Source organism: Pleuronectes platessa, chromosome 6 (genome assembly GCF_947347685.1).
Source record: "Pleuronectes platessa chromosome 6, fPlePla1.1, whole genome shotgun sequence".
NCBI lineage: Eukaryota > Metazoa > Chordata > Actinopteri > Pleuronectiformes > Pleuronectidae > Pleuronectes > Pleuronectes platessa.
In genome coordinates this window covers 104,150-124,389 of record NC_070631.1, presented here as the reverse complement: position 1 = coordinate 124,389, position 20,240 = coordinate 104,150, and the positions used below count along the sequence as shown (strand labels likewise).

The 20,240-nt window shown below is 42.3% G+C and overlaps 2 protein-coding genes across 2 annotated transcripts in view; one reads left to right on the top strand and one right to left on the bottom strand.

The window, feature by feature from the left end:
* Positions 1–1,106: 1,106 nt before the first annotated feature.
* Positions 1,107–10,631, top strand: LOC128441815 (vasopressin V2 receptor). The gene is made up of 7 exons (XM_053423919.1): positions 1,107–1,170; positions 2,140–2,453; positions 2,559–2,804; positions 4,255–4,401; positions 5,257–5,497; positions 6,201–6,377; positions 7,697–10,631. Exons 1-7 carry the CDS (start codon positions 1,107–1,109, stop codon positions 7,873–7,875), a joined length of 1,368 nt encoding a protein of 455 aa, XP_053279894.1. The 3' UTR covers positions 7,876–10,631.
* Positions 9,217–20,240, bottom strand: part of LOC128442361 (monocarboxylate transporter 1) — a 25,978-nt gene continuing 14,954 nt past the window's right edge. The window contains exons 4-6 of the mRNA XM_053424791.1: positions 15,517–15,660; positions 13,030–13,845; positions 9,217–11,585 (exon numbers count right to left, since the gene is read on the bottom strand). Of these exons, the coding sequence (XP_053280766.1) occupies positions 11,293–11,585; positions 13,030–13,845; positions 15,517–15,660 (1,253 nt within the window). The 3' untranslated portion in view covers positions 9,217–11,292. The remainder of the gene's footprint in view (positions 11,586–13,029; positions 13,846–15,516; positions 15,661–20,240) is intronic.

The following is a 20,240-nucleotide window of genomic DNA, read 5'->3' as shown; positions in this document are numbered from 1 at the left end:
GACACCCAGTGGCCTGAGGCATTCTGCTTCCAGCTGTCAGTCTGTGCACCCGTCCCATTCTCATGAACATGATTTCCTTCTTTCTATTTGGTATAAATGCTCAGTTCAGACTCACAGATTTGCTGTCTTGATTTGGGTAATCAAAGGTCAAAGGTCATATGGTAGCGACCTCATATGAGTCTGGAATAAACATATTTTAACTGAAACTGCTCTGATTGGTGGACAAACAACCACAGGAAAAGGATTATAGTTTTTAAATAAAATTGCACGTGCATATATGTAGTACAAAAGTCATTGAGGGATTGACGACAACGTTTCTGACTTTGTTTTCATGTAATTAGCTGATTCATAATTTTTTCATGATAGTGTTTTTACTTCTATGCTTGAATTACCACTGAATCCTTGAAGCTCAAACTGCTTCACAGATCAGAACAATCAGCTTTAGTGTCACATGTGCAGAAGAGAAAAGCTGGAGATGACCGGCCTCGTTGGTTTGTGTGTTCATGTTTGTGTGTCCATGTCTAAAGGTCACTCAGTGGGCCCCTCGATAATTAGAGGCTCCTCCAAATGAAGGAGCAATAGAGGGGAAGCAAACAGTGCCCTGTCAGAGAGAAAGAAAGGAGGAGAGAAAGAGAGGTGGAATGCAGGAGAAGGAGAGAAGGACAGAGGGGGGTGAGGAAAAACAGGGAGCAGGGGTAAGAGGGAATTAAAAGAAAGAAGCTGCGGAGAAAGATACTCTCCTTTACATCCCATCCCATCACCCTCCTCCTCACCTGCTGCTGCACAATCAAACGTACACTTTAAAGTGTGCGTGGTCAATAACACAAATGTGCACTTCTGCTCTAAATCTGGATCAAAGTCGCACCAACAGCAACTTGGTGAATGTCAGTGACACAGCAGGACATCAACACACCAATTTTCCACTTCAGTTCTCCCACTTTATTTGTCTCCCTCTGTTAATTTTTTTGAGTGAGGATAGAAGAGGGAGGAACGTGTTCAGGAGGAGGGAGAGTGGTTGAAGGGAGGAGATGGGGAGACAGGAGTCAGCAGCGAGCGTTGGCAGAGGTCACCCACAGAGCAATAATCAAGAGGAACACACAGCATGGATGCAGCCAGTGCGTGCAGATCAGGTTGTTGTGGCTCCTACAGATGCTTCACACGGAGAACGAGGTGAGTGATGAACGATTCAACGACCTTTTCTTCTGGTTCTGCTCTTGAGTTTCTCACCTGTTTTGTAGTGGAACAGAAAATCAGGAACTTGCTGTCACTTGTAATGAGGCTGGACAGGTTCAGACGGGTATTGTCTGGGTGGAGAACCTCCGGCCTACAGGCTACAAACCTTCCTCCACACAATTCATAAATACAATCCCTAACCCTGACTGTAAGCAATAAAAGAAAACAACTTGAATGGTGGAGTAACACTGGCTCGATGACAACCTGCTGTGTTGGGTGAGAAGGAGTTTCACTATTAGCCGGTCTCAGTAAAACTGTGACTTATGTGTAAACACGAGCTGATATATGTAAGTGTTGCTGAGTTTGCACAAGTCCTCTCTTCTTTCTGTTTTGTAAAATGTGCAGTTTTCTTTGTGTGATCCTGTTTTCTAGTTATTGTGTGACGTCCTTCATGGGAAAAGTTTCTCATTTAACAAGGGGGCCTCTGCATGCCTCTGTGTTGCTGTGTGTGTTGAACTGTTAAAGTGCCTCAGTAACTGTAAACATGCTTTATGTCTCATTGATTCATAATTAATGTGTTTGATGGAAGCTTGACCTACACATTCACACATATTAACCTCAGAGTGTGTGTTTACTTACAAGTGCTCTGGCACTTCTTACTACAAACACACACTGTTCAGCATTTCATACTTTGAGGCCTGTAAACAAACTGTTTGACCACATTATAATTAATAAACACTTCCATCCTGTGACCAGTGTGAGTTTTTATTTGGCAATCACTAACTAGGCAGACAAAGTAACTAAATACTGAGGTACTTGCACTTTACTATATCTCAAATGTATGGTTATTTGTACTTCATACTTAAGATTATCATAATTAATTTCATGAAATGTAAATCTGCATAGTATCATCTGATAAATGTAATGAGTACCTCTAAATTTGACTTGAATACAACAATGGAGTAGATGTACTCAGTTACTTTCCATTCATTTGGTCTCTTCTCCTAGTCACTATGTCAGTCTCCATGGAACCAGACCCACACCCGTCCATCGACTGGTCGCTGGTCTCAGCCTCGCCGGGCGCTAATGGCACCGGGTGGGAGCGGGACGCCCTGCTGGCCCAAGCAGAGGTGCTGGTGCTGGCAGCCATCTTGGTGATGGCCTTGCTCAGCAATGGGCTGGTGCTGGTGGTGCTGCTACGGAAACAACGACACAACAACCCGCTGCACCAGTGCATGCTCAACCTCTGTTTGTCTGACCTTGTGGTGGCACTGTTCCAGGTAACACTCACGCGCACACACATTCTCTCACATGCACACAAACTCTCACAAACACACACTCACTGCACTCCTTCTCCACATCTCACTCCATCTTTCCCCCCCGAGGTGTTGCCTCAGTTGGTCTGGGACGCTAATGGCCGCTTTCCTGGCCCTGACTTTCTGTGCCGCCTGGTGAAGTACCTGCAGGTGCTTGGGATGTTCGCCTCCTCCTACATGATAGTGGCCATGACAATGGACCGCCACTACGCCATTTGCTGCCCCCTGCAGGCACACCGCAGTGGTGCCACCCGACGCTGGAATAGCTTCATTCTGCTGGCCTGGGGCCTGTCGCTGCTGCTCAGCCTGCCACAGGTAGGATGACATGTGCAGGCTGGATGAAACAGGTTTGATAAATATGTATGAAGGTTCATATCCTGAAGGTTTGATGAATGTATAAGTAAAGAACTGAGGAGAGATTATAAAAACCCCAAAACATAAAGGAATTTCACTGACAAACGACATTATGAAGGTCCAAGCTTTTTACTTTGAACCATCATATGGAGCAGGAGAATGTTTTAATGGAGACACCCAGGTTGATCATCTAATGAAATGTTTTCATGCTCTGATGTTCATCACTGTCCTCAGACTGTCCGTCTCTACAGCTCCTCTTTTTAGCCTTGTTCGAGCTCCTGTCTCTTTAAGACCCCCCTCTTGATAAAGCCCAGTCTCCTCTGATTGGTCAACAGCTTCCAGTGTGTAAAGGAAGTCGCTCCGCTCTCACTTTACCGTTGTTAGGATATACATTTTGAGTTCTGCGATTTATTCCAATACAAACTGTTTTAAACAATAAATCAACGTATTAAACCTTCCGTGATTCTCAAGATGTTTTCTTACGACAGCAGCAGAAAGAATGGAGACATGACGCAGCATTTACATTTCTTTAAAAATCTGCGTGATTTTGATAATCTGGACTCTAACCCTGAATAAAATAACTTTAAAAAACATTTTGTATTGGGGGGGGGGGGACAGAACCGACGTCCTCTCAGGTCAGAGACTCTTCATCATGGATCATTGTCTCTTCCACATGTTGGAGCACACAGGACAGGCTCTTCTGAGCTTTGTCTTGCTGAGCAAACTGATGATGTCTAAACACACAGTGACAGACTGTGTTTGCATTAACTCACAACATGCATTAACATTAACAACTGCAGATCATCTCTTTTGTTTATCTTTGTTTTACTTCAGTCTTTAAATGCATATTTTCACATTTAGAGAAATGAATCAGCTGTCCAACATTATCGATCATCTTTGATGCCAAAAGTTTTAAAAGGTACATTTTCAACAACTCACCATCATAATTTGAAAACGATCAGGAGCTTTGTCTCATTTACGACAGATTTATATAATATAACATTAATCTGGTGTGAATCTTATCATGTGATTTCAAGGGGGACCTTCTCATTGACATTTTGCCCCCCCCACCTGTGATATCACCTCCACGAAGTCATGTGGTTTCAGTCACATGATGTCCTTGCTAACTTATAGTAAAAGTCCTGCGGTCTAGATTTTATTAGAAACAGACTGAGGCCTATAGGTGTCCTTGATTATTTGAAATCCCCCTCCATGTATATTTTAGCATTAATTGTTCATCGGAAAAAACTTGTCTCTAAAACTTCCATAAATCCCTAAATCATGTGATTCGTCGTCATGTTGTCAAAACTGTTTCCTATTTCCTGTTCTACTCGTTTTGCTCTGTGTGATGAAACCAACAGTTCCTATGTCCTTGTTTAAAAGAAGGAAACAGACGTCTTCTTGTCCACAGGTTTTCATCTTCTCCCGCTCAGAAGTGGCTCCAGGAGTGCATGAGTGTTGGGGTAACTTTGCAGAGTTGTGGGGCCTGAAAGCGTACGTGACCTGGATGACGCTGGCTGTCTTCATCCTCCCTGTCCTCATCATCACTGTCTGTCAGGTACGGATGATCAGACCAGACACAAAATTGTATTTCTGACAACTGTCGATAGATTTTATTTTACCACACCATCACAGAAGGTCTCTGGTTTCAAACAAAAACAGCATTTTATCATTTGAAGAACATGTTTCCATTAAAGTGAGGTGATTTATCTCTATGCAGGTGTTTGTAAGGAGAAGGTTAGACAGTAACTCTCATTTCTGCTCCAACAAAAAACAAGGGACAAATAATCAATGACAATTAGTTTAAAACTCTGAACCCTTAATGGTCTCATAGGGTTCCTACGCCCCACACCAGTTGAACTTCAGAGATCAAAGTGTCCATTTAGAAGAACCAGTGGTTGTGAACCAGTTTCTCTGCTTTGGTGCAAATCAAAGTAGCAACAGGTGAAATGGAGGCAGAAGCAGGAAACAGACTGATATTTATTAAACCACATTTAGCCAGAACTAAACCACTTTATTTAGTTTGGTTTAGGGCTAGGGTTAGGGTTAGGGTGTTTCATTTGTGTTTGTATTCCTCTTCTCCTGTTCATTTTTGAGGTGGTCGGAGGGGCAGACACACTTTCGATAGGGTATGGGGGGGTGACTGAAGCTCTGCCTCTTGATCTCCACTCTGGACTGTCATGGGTTTGACTGTCTAATTTCTAGATATAATAGCATCCAAAATGGGATGAATCCCGTCTCTCCTAATTAGACCAGGTTTTCCCGCAAAACTTCCCCACTTGTTTTCAACTCGTTTTAATTTCCTTTTTAAAACATCCTATGTTTGGTAAGTCACATGAAAAGCACTTTGTATTATTTTAGATTGTTTGAAAAAGGTGCCATACAAGTAAAGTTTATGATTATTTCCCCTCAGGTGCGAATCTTCAAAGAAATCCACAACAATCTGTACCTGAAGTCCGAGCGCTGCCAGTCGCCCGCCTTGCACCCTACATCCAGAGGGGGGGGCACTAACTGGGCGTCAGGTCCCTCGCTGTATGTTTCTCCGCTCATGTTGAAAGATAACTCAAAGCCCAGATCCACAGATCAGCCCCTCCCCCTGGGTCCGCTCAGATCCAACAGCATGGACTCACCCGGTCCCACGGCTCCTCCTCCTGGTACGAGCCACAGGCGACGCTTTGCTTTCCATTGTTCTTGTTCTGTATCATCAAATCGCTTCAGGGTCAAAGGTCAAAATGAAGTAGAAGGTTTGTTATGTGATTAAAACTAAAGTTTGATGAAACACAAGATGTTTGCTGTTGATCTCCGACCTTAAGTGACCTAGTCAAGGTTAATCAGCTGTTCACTGCACTTACAGGGTTTATGCTAAGCTAAGCTAACAATGGCAACCAACAAACTCATTCACAAACCTAATTTTAGGAGGTTACATTTTAAATGTCAAATAAATCACACTTATAAAATCAGATATGATAGTAAACGGTTTTCTTGTACTGTATTTGCATGTGATCATGTTAACAAAAAGGTTACGCAGCTGAACTCGTTGTAAATCTCTATAGTTTGTAGTTTTTATATTTCAGTGTGTAGATGAATCTGCAGTCCGAGTTCTGCTGGACCAGTTTTCTTCTTTGAGGAAAAATGTATTAATTTCAAAACTGTGACATATCTCAAAAAAACTTTAGTCAAAAGCAAAAGGTGTGTTATGCTATTAATGAGTGAGAATTTAACAATCACAATTCAGGGGTTTGATTTAAACTTGTTAATAATTTTTTTATCAATTTGAATGATCTTTTTATAGATATTCAATATTTTTAAATATATTATATTATATTACATATTATTTTAAATATGTGTTTGTGTCAGCTGAGCTCCAGCCTGAAGCGGGAGCGCCCTCTGCAGGTCGAGGTGGAGAAGTGTCAGCGGCCATGTCGAAGACAGTGAGGATGACGCTGGTCATCGTCATCGTCTACTCGCTCTGCTGGGCCCCGTTCTTCATCGTGCAGCTGTGGGCCGCCTGGGACCCGGACCCCCCTCTGAACGGTGACCCAACACATCATAATGACAATCAGAGGAGAGGAACATTTATTATTATTATTATAACTGTTTACTGCTTATTAATAACATCTTTACATCTATAATTATCACGTTTTTGCAGTGAAAGTAGGTGAGAGCTATATTTTTAGGAATGTATTTAACATATCTGTTGTGCACAGCGAGTGAGTCTAAGTACAGATGTCAGCAGAGTGCAGGACACACAGTTTGATTGACAGTCTTCATGGTGCTTGTTTTCCATTGGACAATCACAAACCTGCTGCTGTGCTTCACCAGCAGATATGGACGTTTTTTTATGTTAGCCATGTTTTCAAAGTTGGCTTTGATCTGTGGCTGTGATCTGTCTATGATGTCTTGGTGCAGTTGGCAGGTGGTTGAAAGGTGCAGCTGAGTTTTCACCCCCTGCTGTGTGCAGCGGGTGCACAGTCTTCTCTGGGGAGCCAGGTCGGCCAGTGGCGGCCTCCCTCCATGGCTGTGCTCACTGAGTCTGGTCAAGGATTTCCTTTGTTTTGGATCTGACACAGTGGTCAGATAAACTCCCACTGACTGTTCTCTGTCTTGGGCCAAATATAATTCCAGTTTGCTCTGGTTTTGGTTGATTCCCCCCAATGTGTCAAATAGTGTTCTTTTTGTTTTCCTATAATTGTGTTGAGTCTAATTGGGTTTCTGTTTGGAGGCTCTGATTCCCAGGACCAGCTGGCTGAGGGGGCTTCTTTCTTGGGTCTCACTATAGGCTTTGAGATGGAGTGTGTCAGGGTCACTTTCTTTTAGGTGATAATAAAATGTAAATGCTCTCTTTTGTATTTTTATAATGAGTGGTATCGTCCTGATTCTGCTCTTCAAGTTTTTTCCGAAGAGAATGGATTTGCAGAATTCTGTATGCAGAATCTCAATTTGGTGTTTGTCCAATTTTGTAAGATCTTGGTTGGCTAGTGGACCCCAGACCTCGCAACCATATAGTGAAAGTGGTTTTATCCCGAGTCCAATATTTGAATCCAACTCGATGTTCTTTCTGTAGAAAGTCCTTCTTGTCTCTCAGGTCCTTCACAGCTTTGTTGAAGTTACCTGTGGTGCTGATGTTCAGGCTGACGTACATGTAGGTTTGATCTGTGAGGAGCAGGATCTTGATATTCTGAGTTTTACAGGGAGCCAATGCAGAGAAGTTTTAATGTCAATATATAAACAAACACACATAATTCCTTATGTTTCTATTATTATTCATTTTGAATGATTCTTTACTTGTTCTTGTCATTTATTCACTCCTGTCATTTGTTTGTGTGTTTCTGCATGTGTTTGTGTGTGTGCAGATGCAGCGTTCACCTTGCTCATGTTGTTGGCCAGTCTCAACTCGTGCACCAACCCGTGGATCTACGCAGCGTTCTCCAGCAGCGTGTCTCTGGAGGTCCGGCAGCTGTTGTTCTGTCACACTCAGCGTCGACGCTCTCTACCCAATGACTCCACCGCTACACACAACTCCAACTACTGAGTCACACACTGCAAACATCCTGTCATAAATACACAACACCTGGTGTACAATACACAACTAGGAGAGTTTGACATTTTGTGAAACCTACTGTAGCTGGTTTCTTGACACTGTGTCCGTGAATACGAAAAACATTAGTTATTTCAAGATGGAGAGAAAAGCGGCTATGGCCAGGACAGTTAGCTTAGCATGAAGTTAGCATAAGGAAAGGAAAGGAAAATAGTTGCCCTGATGTTGTCCTTAATGTAAAAATCCAGCTCTTCTAACCCATATTGTATCTTTAGTTTGTTCAATGTAAATAAATTGGAATAAATGAAAATAGTGGTGACACAAATATCTTTAGGCTGTTGAGGGGAAACCTCCGCAGCCTCACGGTAGTTTTTCCAAGAACGAGTCAGAAACAACACATCACATCTCCTCTATGTCAGCACTGTTACATTTTAAACAATTGCTAAACTAACAGGGTATTTATCACTTATATCCCAAAAATCGTCAGGCACATAATCACCTAAAAGACTCACAATAAGTGCATCAACCATGAGGGAACAGACCCAGAACAACAATAATCAAGAAAGTACAATTTATCAGACATAATCTTCTTAACCGAGGTGTAGTCTGAAGAGATGTGTCTTCAGTCTGGAGGAAGATGTGTAGACTTTCTGTCCTGATGTCCATGTGGAGCTGGTTCCACGGTTCAGGAGCCAGGACAACAAACAGCCTTGATTTTGTATATTGATTTATACAGAGTTGTCAAAGGTCCTAGTCAGATCGTGGGTGGGAGGAGTCTTTCCCTGGAAGGAAAAGTAGCTCAGTCTTATCAAGGTTGATTTGTCAGGTGGTGTGCAGACATCCACTGAGCGCTGTCAGTCAGACAGAGACTCCTGCTGCTACCTGTGTTTCAGATTGTGGAAAAGAGAGGATTAGTTGGGTGTCATCAGCATAGCTATGGTAGGAAAAGCCATGTGAGTGAATGACAGAGCTGAGAGAGTTGGTGTACAGAGAGAAGAGGACGGGACCCAGGACAGAACCTTGAGGGACCCCGGTAGTGAGAGGACAAGGTTCAGACACAGATCCTCTCCAAGTCACCCAGTAACTCTGGTCGTTGAGGTAGGAAGAGAGCAGGGAGAGAGCAGAGCCTGAGACACCCAGGTCCTGAAGGGAGGAAATCAGGATCTGCTGGTTCACTGGGTCAAATGCAGCAGAGAGGTCTGGAAGGATGAGGACAGAGGACAGAGGACAGAGGACAGAGAGGCTGATCTAGATGTGTGAAGCTGCTCAGAGACAAGGAGGACAGTCTCAGTTGAGTGGAACAGTTTTTCTACAGAACGAAACAAATGTGATAAGTTTTGCTTTAAAAACTGTTTATTCTCTGATTCATCAGCCGTCTCATCACGTCACACATACAAAGATAAAAACATCTAACGCAAATAAAAGAAAAAGTAATTTTCCAGAAAGTTAACACATTGATTTCTTCTTATTTAAAAAAAATGTGCTGAGGCTAAGTACAGTACCATTTAAAAAAAGAAAACTGCAATAGTAAGACTACGTTATTTTATGTAATGTATGTGTTGAAGTCCTTCACTACTTTGTTCAGTCACACTTCTCAAAGGCAAAATAAGTGATTAACTATGTCAATTTTGAAATGGAGTAAATTAAAATATACCTCTCATGTGATATGTGTCAGCATATTTCAGGTGGTCTACAAATGACGACTTCCCTCCTGTAAGCACATTGGTTTTAAAAAGGAATACATTTGGAAACTTATTCTTAGAACAGCTTCAAAATAAACAAAGGTACTTTACAGCGTGAACGTACTGTACAGTATTTTCAATGTCTTCATTTCACACTTTGACTGAAACATTTTCAGTGTAAAAATCCTGCTCCACTAAAAAAAAAAATCATTAGATCATGATTGTTTTCAGATTATAAAGAATAACACCATTCATATTCTATGTGTTTCCAAGCTTCTGGAATGAGAATATTACATAAACAGTAAAGTGGGTTATCTGGGTTGAATTGGAAATTTGTTTATATGATATTATATATTGTATATCAAATTTAAAAAATGAAATAACTTGACAATGGAAATTATTATCAGCTGCAGAGCCTAACTGGTTTCCATGATCAGTTAATTGTTGATCTTTTCAATGAATGTGTTGACAATAATAAAAATGTAGGTAAAAAGTAAAAATAATGTTCCTTTCTTTAAAAGTATTACAAAATTCATTCTATAATTTTTCAACATTGTTCAAGACAAATGTTTTTGAACTATTAAACATTTAAGTTTAGACCAAGTAATGAATTGTTTAAAACCTTCATAAATGTTTTTGTTTGTTCTGGCTGGTTCGGTTAGTCTAAGACGCTGCTCAATAAAACTGATCACTGCTCAATAACCATCGACTTCTCTAGGATGAATTTTAAGCCACAACATTGCTCTGATATGAAGCACAGTTTAGACATTAATGTGTCGAGAGTGCAGTTTCTGAAACTGCTTGTGCACGTAGTCCACGTGCAACAGAGACAGAGAGAAAGAGACATGAACAAGAGATAGAAAGTGTGAGAACTGCATTGATGCCACTCACAGGTTCCTACACAGCTGCGGCTGGTACTCTGACATCTGATCGTCACACACACACACAGACACACACAGACACACACACACACACACACACACACACACACACACACACACACACACACACACACACACACACACACACACACACACACACACACACACACACACACACACACACACACACACACACACACACACACACACACACACACACACACGACCCTCGCCCCTGATTCCAACTTTCTCACTTTTCTTCATCTTTGTGTTTTTAAACGTTTCTGAGTTTTTCTGCGTCCTATACTTGACTGGAGGTTAAAAGTATTGCTTCTGTTCTGTTAATGAAATAATGAAGTTCTTGAAGTTCTTTTTTAGTCTGACACGTGAGCAGAACCTGAGACCACGAGTCCCTTTTTGGATATGTGGTCTCAGAGTTGCAGGAAAAGTACATGTACAACACAGTATCTGATCGTAGTGTAAAAATACAACTGTTGGCAGAGTGGAGGACGAGTGATTAGTGAGAAGAGCCTGAGAGTAAAGTCCTCATTAGTTGACTGGGTTATTTTATACCTGGTGTTAACGTGGTGCGGAGGACTTGAGTTTGCTGAAGGCACGTTCGATACCAGAGCTAAACGGTATCAACGCAGTGAAACGATGAGTGGCAGCTTCAAGCTTCACATCACAGCAGCAGGTCTCAGGTCTGAATCCTGTAAGTGTTCATATGGCTTTAGGCTTGTTCACTATATCAAGACAGAGTGCGGTAGCTGCAACTAATGTATGTGTGAAGTGGGAAGTGTGCAAAGCCGTGTGTGTGTCCTTCACCAGTCTGTTTGTTTTCTCTTTTTTTATACTGTGTCCTCGTCCATTTTGGCCACTTCCTCCAATTTGATGGCGCCTGGCACATTGCTCCGCTCGCCCGCCTCCTCATCTGATTTGGATGGAGAGGGAGGGGCCAGCATGGCAGTGCGCTCCTCTTTGGGCTCGTCTCGTTGTCGCCTCTCCTCCTCCTTCTTCTCTCGATCCAACAGGTGGTAGTTGATGCCCATTCCCACAAAGAGCATCACGCTGGCGATTATGAGGATGATGCCACAGGTTATGTAGGTGTAGTCATAGTGTTGATAGTAGTTATAGAAAGTACCTGGAGGTGGAGAAGAGACAGAGACACAACTCAGTTCTAACAAAGTTCAAATGATGATCTGGATTCAAATTCTTTAAAATAATTAAATATAAACAGATTCAATTAAAAAGGGCAAAACACATATAAAAACAAAATAAGTCCTTTTATCTTTCAAATCAGTTTCTGGTGACAAACCCGTGAACAGCAACATAAGGTTGTTATTAATCTTATTTGTGTTATTCTTCAGGTAAACATTTTAAACCAGTACAGTAATTAGTAAATGAACGATAATGTAGTCAAGTAATTTTTTCATCACAGACCTTATTTTTGAATTAATTCTACAGAGTTTCTGCAGCTTTCAACAAGTAAGATCAAAATGATGTAATTCAAGATGTTTGATACGAGGGAACATCAGAGTCAGAATCACTGACACTTCATTAGAGCTCTTACTATATAAGAGCTGACAAGTCTTTACACACTGAACTGAGATCAGTTCTGATTGAGTGTTTTTAGACCATCAGTTATCAGTTCATATGAGTTCTATTTAGTTACATTACAAACTACATATGCTGCCAAAATGTATTTACTTAAAAAATAAATAGATTTCACAGTGAAAAGGATGTAATGTGATAATTATATTAATATGTAAATATATACATTTTAGACTTTTTTAAAGTTCACAGAAACCCTAAACTAGTGGAAGTGTAAAAACCAAACAATTACGACCTGACAACTAGGGCTGGGCGATATGAATTTAAATCCATATCACAATTATATCAAACTTTTAAATCGGTTATGTTTTTTTCCCATTGCTAAATTCATATTTTTGTGTTCTGAGCATCGCTTTTTCTGTAACAATGAAGTTAAAAACTGTGTTGCATCATAATCTTCATGTAGGAACTTGTCACATGTCTGCAGATGTGTGTGTCTCTGTCACATTTATTCAGTTATTAATTGATGCTGTCGGATCATGAATCTGGATCATTCTGGTCACTTTAACATTGATGTCCTGGCCGTGCACGTTACATCTGATGTTGTGAGTAGCATGTGTTCAATGTGTCTAAATACGTGTCACATAAACTCTAGAGCAAACTTCTGATTAGTGTTGGTGGATTATTTCCTGACTTCTGTTACGAAGCGTCTCCTCCCGACCAGACGCAGACTCTACTCCTCGGCCTCTCCTCTTCACTATGCGCCATTGACTGAAGCAACGTACTGTTGGTTCAGATCATGCCGGGTTGTGGTCTGGACTTGTGTTTGGATAATTGAATGAGATTGAGTGTGCCTGTGAAAAATAAGAATGAACTCTCAGACGGGAGACGTGGCGTGACCCTACACTGGCTGCTACAATCCTTACCGTGTACAGTGAGTGAGGTGGGAGGAAATGAGGCACGGTAATACGGAATGGAGCGTGAATGCATGCTTTCACCCTACGGACAGCCCAAATGCATGCTGGGTATCTTACCTGTGAGCGGCGGGCCAAGCAGCACCGGTCCACACTCCACTATAGTGACAAGACCCACAGCTGAAGAAAACCTCTCAGCCCCCACCAGGTCCATCAGAGTCTCAAACAACACTGCACTCAGCCAGCCAAACGCAAAACCAAAGAAGATGGCGTACACCACAAATCCAGTGTAGTCCACCGACAGTGGCGCCAGCACGTGACAAACCCCGTTGTAAAGGACAGCACCTGCAAAGAAATACTGCACCCTCGGCCGGATCCACTTGGTGTTAGCCAGCAGGCCCATGGAGGGTCGGGCAAACATGTCTACAAAGGCCAGCACCGACAGAAGGAAGGCGGCCTTTTCCTTGCTGATGTCTTTACTCTTGGCGTAATTAGAGAGGAAGACGAGCGGAGCAAAGAGACCGAAGAACATAACAACGTTTCCCATCAGGTACAACAGAAACCCGCGGTGTTTGAACAGCGTCAGGTCAATGAAGGAGTTGATGGTTTTCAGGATTGTCTTCTTCTGCTGCGGCTGTACCGACTCCGGTGCCTTGGCCTCGCCGGCTGCTGATTCGAGCTCCGCGGGCTGAGGGTTGGGTCTGAGGGGGCGCATGAGGGAGCCGGCCACACAGCAGTTGAGTAAAAGTCCGCCCAGGATCAGGAAGCTGCCTCTCCATCCAAACTGATCGTAGAGCCAGGTGTTGAGAGGAGCCAGGGTGGACAGAAACACCGGGCTGCCTGCCATAGCAATGCCGTTGGCGATGGGCCGGCGCTTGTAGAAGTATGTTCCAATCATAGTGAGGGCTGGATTCAGGTTGAAGGCAAGTCCCAAACCTGGAGGAGGAAGAGCAAATATGTTAAGAGTTTAAAAAAGGAAAAGACAAATATCTCAAATATGAGTTCTTGCAAGTTCTTGTTGCTATGAAGTAGATTTCCGAGTTTTCATGCCTTAACCCTAAATGTTGTTGCTTTATGGCTGATAAAAGTTTTCTGCTGAATATGAAATAAATTCTTAAATGAGTAGAGATTGTTTGCGGACATCTTTATTGCAGAAATGGTCGACAGGCCTTAAGAGACACAAACCGATTTATCAGTTGGCCGATAACACCTTTCACAGACTTAGACATACTTAGCATTTTTTTATTTTATTTAAATTATAATTCCTTCATTCTCTTGTCTACCTCATTCTGACCTGCCTGTAACAACCCTAACCCTAACCAGGTCTGTGGATCAATAAAGTTTTATCTCATCTTGTCAGTATGTGTAAACTTTAGAGTAAGGGTATCTCACGGATTAAACAGTGCAGAAAAGCTGCATTTATGTTTATTCGTTTAGGTCAAGTTTCATATATTTGTTGGTTTTTTTTTTTTCTCCTCATTCAAAGTTATTTCTTTTGTCAAGGAATTTTGTATTTTTCACCACAGTGTGACTATAGAGGTGTGCTACTTCACAAGCCTCAATATTTGTGCTTTAAAATTGACCAAATAAAGGTTTCTATAAAAAAATCGGACTACAACAGTCGGTGTATAACGGTGGTCAGTGATCTCCACACGCATTTGAGTTCATTCAGTTTAGACTTGTGTTGGTTAGTCTCTACTGTATCATGTGTCGCCCCCTGGCAGCATCAAGGTGCATTCCACCGCTGGTCAACATGAGATTCGGCTCCTCCACTCTTTACGCAGCATTTCACTACACTAACCCTACACAACCTTACACTACACTAACCCTACACAACCTTACACTACACTAACAGCGGAGTCACATGTCCACAGACTGTAATTGGACAGTATTATGTGTACGACAAATTTATTCACAGAAAAGCTAATAAACAGTAAAAACTACAACTTTCCCGATTGTTTTGATAGGCAGGGCCACAATCTTAGATTTCTAAGTTGTGGGGGGGGGGGGGGGTTCCTCCGACCTACTGAGTGAAATTTCAACTTGAGGCCCTAAACAAACCGAACAAGCTGGAGAGGAAGGTTGGCTCTGAGGTGGAACTGGACTGTGTGGAGGCCGTGACTGAAGAGAAAGAAAAACTAAAAGCCATGATGGACGACCCCTCGCTTCCTCTCTCTCTCTCAGGAGGGTTAGGGTCTCGTTACCGGAGGGCTCCTCCCCCTAACCCGGAACACAGCTCCTCCAGTAAGACACTGAAAACTGTCTCAGGAGAGAACTGCTGCACATTCTATGAATTATAAAATAATGGATAAATCTCACATAATACAACCTTGATCCCGACATCTATATGGTCCTTTTTTGTATCGCCTTCTGTATAAAGTATTATTTCTACTTATTGTGTATAGTATTTATATTTTCATTCATATTTTTATTATTACAATGTTTTATTGAAATTATTTTACTGCAGCCACTAAATGTCATAATGATAAGTGGAACAAGTTCAAAAACAGGGTGGTGTTATCTTATTATTTCAAAAACGTTTTTATTATATTTTATATTTATATATTCAAATATTACATTTCTGTCAGGTTCTGGTGAAATACTGACCTCCCACGACTCCTATGAAGAAGTACAGCTGCTCCACCGTGTTGCAGAAAGAGGCTGCGACCAGTCCCGACCCTGACAGACAACCACCGGCTATGATGATTGGTCGACTGCCGAATTTGTTCACAAGGATGCTGCTGATTGGGCCTGAAGAAGAAGAATGAAGAGAGGGATCAGAGGCTGAAAGGTCGAGTTAGACCAGTGTTGAACTTTACTGCAACATAAACACAACAGTGAAAAATGCTGCTGTAATAAATTCATCTTGTTTCACCCAATCAAAAGCCAAATAAGATTTTCAGTTTGATCTCAAATGATTAAATGAAATTAAAAATAATAAACCTTAATTATGTAGCACCTCCCAAAACACATTTACAAGGTAATTTACAATAATATAAAACACCACAACAAATCCTGTCAATTGGGATGCAATGACAAGGCAATTTGAGCATTATGCTTTAAAATGAATGAAAATGTACCAATCAAAAGAGCAATTTTTGTGTAGAACAAATACTCAGTTTACAGAAATATCTTTGCTTCTTTATACAAAGAGCTGAAACAATTAGATGAATAATCAATATCTTCAGTTTGAGGTGCAAAAATATCTTATTTGATACTTGATATTTCAAGTATCAATCAATCTATCAATTCATTGACCCCCAGTTATGTTTCAAAATGTTTATTCTTATCAATGCTGCTAAAACCTTTATCTCTCTGATGTCCTCTGTTTCACGGGACATCTGTTGGACTAGTGTCCGTCCTGGAGACGTGTCCTCACATGTGTCTCTGAGGTCTCTACCTTCTCCACCTGTTAAAGGTTTCAGTAGTTTGACTCTTGTTGAAGAACAGAGGACGTCTCACCTTGTTAAAGACGATGAGACAAACTGTGATTTTCGAATATGGGCTCTACTAATAACATTTTATTGATTGACTATTATTTTGTTTAATATAATACTATAATACTTTGAATACATGTCTGTGATTGGTCAAAAGCAGTAAACCCTGTCCCTTTTATGTACTTGCGTTCATATCTAGAGTGGGAAAACTTGACTTTAAGTTTAACGGGTCAGGGTTAGACCGCCTAGACTGACTGAGTGTGTCAGGTGAAGTTCAGCTAAATGACTGAAAGATATTCTGGGTATGTGAAACTCTTCTAAGTACAGGCCCCTGATCTGATTGATTTCAAACATGAATTATTCTTTGATAAATCAGTGAAAATATGAAGACATATCTCTCAATGTTACGGAAAGATAAATACAAATTCCTGGACCTGCAGCTAAATAAAAAAATATATATTTTACCAACTTGACTGGAAATCTGATTAGTAGTTTATGTGTAAGTTTGCTAAAAAGTAAACAAATGAATGGACAGACAGACACGGGTGAGATCAGAGTCTCATTAGTGGAGATAATACAAATATCAGCAGGTAATCTAAGATTAAAATGTCACACACAAAAATATATATATATATATATATATATATATATATATATATATATATGTATGAGGTAGGCTTCTCTAAGCTCTCTTCCGTTGCGCCAACTACTGTTCTGGCGGTGAATTGTTTTTCAGCACAAACCGCTCGTAGAACCATAAATGAAAAAGAGTCCGTCCGATCCATCCGTCCGTCCACGTGTAACGGACCCCCCCCCCCCCCCACAGCTATCACACCTCTTCTTCCCAGCCTGGACAAAGACACTAGCCCCCCCCACAAAATGGCCCCAGACTGCCCCATCCCCCATCACACCTCTCTCAATTCAGGAAAGAGATGTAAACAAGCTCCTGAAGAAACTGAACCCCCGTAAGGCAGCTGGACCAGACGCTGCCTCCCCCTCCACACTGAGGCACTGTGCAGATCAGCTGTCTCCAGTGTTCAGGGACATCTTCAACACCTCACTGGCTGAATGTGTTGTACCCGCCTGCCTCAAAACATCCACCATCATCCCCGTTCCCAAGAAGCAGAGGATCACAGGCCTTAATGACTACAGCCCAGTCGCCCTGACCTCCGTAGTGATGAAGACCTTTGAGCGCCTCGTGCTGACCCACTTCAAGACCATAACCAACCACCTCCTCGACCCGCTGCAGTTTGCCTACAGAGCAAACAGGTCCGTAGACGACGCAGTCAACATGGGACTCCACTTCATCCTCCAGCACCTCGACTCCCCCTCGCACCGACGCCAGGATCCTGTTTGTGGACTTCAGCTCCGCATTCAACACCATCCCCCCAGCTCTTCTCCAGGACAAGCTGACACAGCTGAGCGTGCCTGAGCCCACCTGCAGGTGGAGCACTAACTTCCTGACCGACAGGAAGCAGCGCGTGAGGCTGGGGAAGCTTGTCTCTGAGACCCGGACCATCAGCACTGGAGCCCCACAAGGTTGTGTGCTCTCTCCTCTTCTCTTCTCCCTCTACACCAACAACTGCACCTCCAGCCATCCCTCTGTCAAACTCCTGAAGTTTGCTGACGACACAACCCTAATTGGACTCATCTCCAATGGGGACGAGGCCGCCTACAGAGAGGAAGTAAACAGCCTGGCTTCCTGGTGCAGCCAGAACCACCTGGAGCTGAACGCTTTAAAAACTGTAGAGATGGTAGCAGACTTCAGGAGGAGCCCAGCTCAAACCGTCCCTGTCACCATGTGTGATTCCCCAGTTAAACCAGTGGAGTCTTTCAGATTCCTGGGGACGATCATCGCACAGGACCGAAGGTGGACGGAGAACATCACCTCCATCATCAAGAAGGCCCAGAAGAGGATGTTCTTCCTGCAGCAACTGAGGAAATTCAACATGCTGCGGAAAGTGATGGTTGAGTTCTACACAGCCATCATTGAGTCCATCCTCACCTCATCCATCACCGTCTGGTTTACTGCCTCCACTGCCAAGGACAAGGGCAGACTGCAGCGGATCATCCGGTCAGCTGAGAAGGTCATCGGCTGTAACCTTCCGGCTCTCCTAGACCTGTTCCACTCCAGGACCAGTAGGAGAGCAGGCAAGATCATTGCTGATCCTTCTCATCCCGGTCACAACCTGTTCCAGAGACTCCCGTCCGGAAAAAGGTTCCGGGCCTTCAGGACTAAAACCTCGCGTCACACCTGAACAGTTTTTCCCCATGGCAGTGGGGCTCACAAACAAGCCCCCTGCATCACACTGACTCTGCCCCCCCTGCACATAATTTATACTAGATATATTATTGGCACTATCACCAATCTCTGCACCTTAGCACCGCACGTGCCCATAACTCTGGTACTGTATATATTTTGTTCCATATTGTTGTTTTATTGTTTTTAAATTGTTGCTTTTATATTGTTGTTTTTATATTGTTGTTTTATGTTCAGTGCACCAACGAACGACACCAAGGCAATTTCCTGTATGTGCAAATATACTTGGCAAAAAAATAATTCTCATTCTGATTCTGAAATACATTCTTGTTACATCAGGTCGCCATTTTAACTGTTCACCAGCAGATGGTGCTATTACGGTCAAAGTAAGAGCGGGACAATGAGTGATTGTGTAACAGCAGACAGAGGAAGGGAGGGGGAGGAAAGGTGAGGTATGGGTGAGGGGGGCAGGACATGCAACAGAGCAGCTTGTTACTGCAAAAGTTGCATACACACGATACACGACACACAACAATGAGGGTAAAAGTGTGTGAATACGTAGTTAAGACCACAGCAGTGTTGTGCTGGTGGAAGGTTATTAAATTTAAATTATTTTATTATTAATTATCAATTAGTAAATGACCGGTAAATCAAACAGTAAACATTGAGACTTTTTGGGAGGATGCAGAATTTGGGTTTGAAAATACTGATGGATATTTTACAAAATTATCAGTATATGTAAATACATATAAGCAAATTAAGAGTTTTCTTATACAGTCGTCCCAATAAGTACACAAATGACATTTATGTATAAAATGAACAGTAGAGAGAAGAGAGGAGGAGGAGGGAGAGGAGGAAGGCCACGTGTCTCAGTTTGCATGTCAGTGTCAGAATGAATGGGCTTTCACATGAAACCAGGCGGCCGCTGCTCGGCTGGTTGTGAATACAAAGTACAGGCTGCACAATCTTTACAGTGTGTCTGTGGGAGAGATGATTGTTCCTCTTGTGTGGAACAATTTATTAGTTTGTGCTACACTGTGCAACGACAATAAAACGATTAAATTCTATTCTAGTTAGTTATTCGACAAAAAAGAACATTACAGTTTCAAGGTCTTGACTTTCTATGTTAGGTGCCCTGAGATAATGAACATTATGATTTTGCACAATACAAACAAAGTTGAATTGAATTGAATCATGCTTCGCTCCGACTGTTATGCCTTTGTCCTTGACACTTGGTCGCTGACCATAAACACCAGGGGGCCCTCTGGATGCACTAATCCCTGAAGCCTCACACCTTGTTTTTGTGTTATGCTGGCCTACTCAGGGTGGAGGGTTTCTCTGCAGGAGACACTGAACGCACCACTCTGCGATTCTTTTAGCAGCTTCAATGTGAACAACAGGGAACCTACAAGGTCGGCAAAGAAAACCCATCCACTCAACATTCACATGAAAAAAATCAGCAGTGCTGCGTGTTTAAACACAACGAGCTCAATGAGTAGTGTCCTCGCAGATATTATACAAACACATTATTCCCTCCTCCCTCCATCATTTACCTTCTGTCTGAAGAAGGAGGAGAGCATGTCAGGAGTGAAACCTGTGGTGACAAACTACTCCTTTGTCCAATTTTAGCAGCA